At 54.6% G+C, this 1,181-nt stretch overlaps 1 protein-coding gene across 1 annotated transcript in view; it reads right to left on the bottom strand.

The window, feature by feature from the left end:
• LOC107114857 (long-chain fatty acid transport protein 1-like) overlaps positions 1 to 937 on the bottom strand; it is a gene marked incomplete at its 5' end in the record, with an annotated part of 19,723 nt that extends 18,786 nt beyond the window's left edge. The window contains 2 exons of the mRNA XM_015416459.1: positions 1 to 100; positions 728 to 937. The exon at positions 1 to 100 is cut by the window's left edge and continues 9 nt beyond it. Coding sequence (XP_015271945.1) covers positions 1 to 100; positions 728 to 937 — 310 coding nt within the window. The remainder of the gene's footprint in view (positions 101 to 727) is intronic.
• Positions 938 to 1,181: the final 244 nt, after the last annotated feature.

Raw genomic sequence — 1,181 nt, 5'->3', positions numbered from 1 at the left:
TCGAATCCCGTATCAGCTCCATGGTGTCCTCATTTACTTTCACCAAGCGGATAGGGTACACGTTGGGCAAGATCCGGCTATTGAAGCCACAGGCGCCAACCTGCCAAGAAAGAGAGAGAGAGGAAACTTTTTCAAACAAAAAGAAGCTACCACAAATGGTCTGCCATGGCGGTATCCAAATCGCTCCACACATGGTTTTCCAACCAGCCGAACTGTCTGCCCAGACAGAGAATCAGCTCTCCGGCTGCAGTCCGTCAAAGGCAAGCAAGTGCAGACAGACACCTACCACTCGGGATGGACAGAAGGAGGCGGATAACCCTGGACAGTGAGTAAGTCGAGCAGGTCAGTGGTGGGGATGGTCCTTTCTGGCCCCAGTCTGCTCTCACGACAAGCAGGGACCCTCTTGGTGAAGAGAGGTGCAGATTTCCCCAGAGGCGATTGACTGTTTTGGCAATTCAGGTCATTTTTGCCTCCCCGGTAACCAAGACGTCGGTCTTTCAGCGGCTTTCGTGTTCCCCCCTCCCAGCCCAGTGTTGAAAACGGCAGGGTTTCTTGTAGATGGTTGACGAGACAAAAAGGTGGCCTCGGTGAGCAGCGCGCACGACAGGTTAGCCGGAAGCTCGGCCCAACCTCTGTACTCATTAGGATTTGTTCAGCCAACGTATTCGCTTGCTGTCCTCGGCCTCCCGACACACAAACCCGCCGGAACAGCAACCCCTTTGCACACCTTGTTGTCCAGGTTGGCGATGCTGCAGTTGCATTCCGTAGCTCCGTAGAACTCCCCGATCTGTTTGATGCGGAAGCGCTGGGGGAAGTCCTCCCATATGGTGGGCCTCAAGCCGTTGCCTATCGCCAGCCGCACGCGGTGCTGCATTTCTGCCTCCCGAACCGGTTGCTTTAGCAGATATCTGCAGATCTCCCCGATGTACTGGATAATCTGAAGGCAGGAAAGAGAGGCCAGATTGGAAAGGGTCACCTGTCAGAACCTAGCAGCGACAGGTCCGGAAGCTCCCCACTCAGAGAGGGAGGGGGAGGAAAGAAAGAAGTAAATTTTTTCTTATTTTGTAACACTGTATATATGGAGACAAACTGTGGGTGGGGGGAGATGAGCAAAAGGCAGGGGTCATTTCCTGCAGGAGCGTACAGGAGCGGAGCTCCGGCAGTAAGGAGCCCAGGGGGCG

The sequence above is a fragment of the Gekko japonicus genome, unplaced genomic scaffold (genome assembly GCF_001447785.1).
Source record: "Gekko japonicus isolate JY-2015 unplaced genomic scaffold, Gekko_japonicus_V1.1 scaffold2803, whole genome shotgun sequence".
Lineage (NCBI taxonomy): Eukaryota > Metazoa > Chordata > Lepidosauria > Squamata > Gekkonidae > Gekko > Gekko japonicus.
Note: the sequence above shows the minus strand (reverse complement) of the source record. Positions and strands in the feature narration are given on the sequence as shown.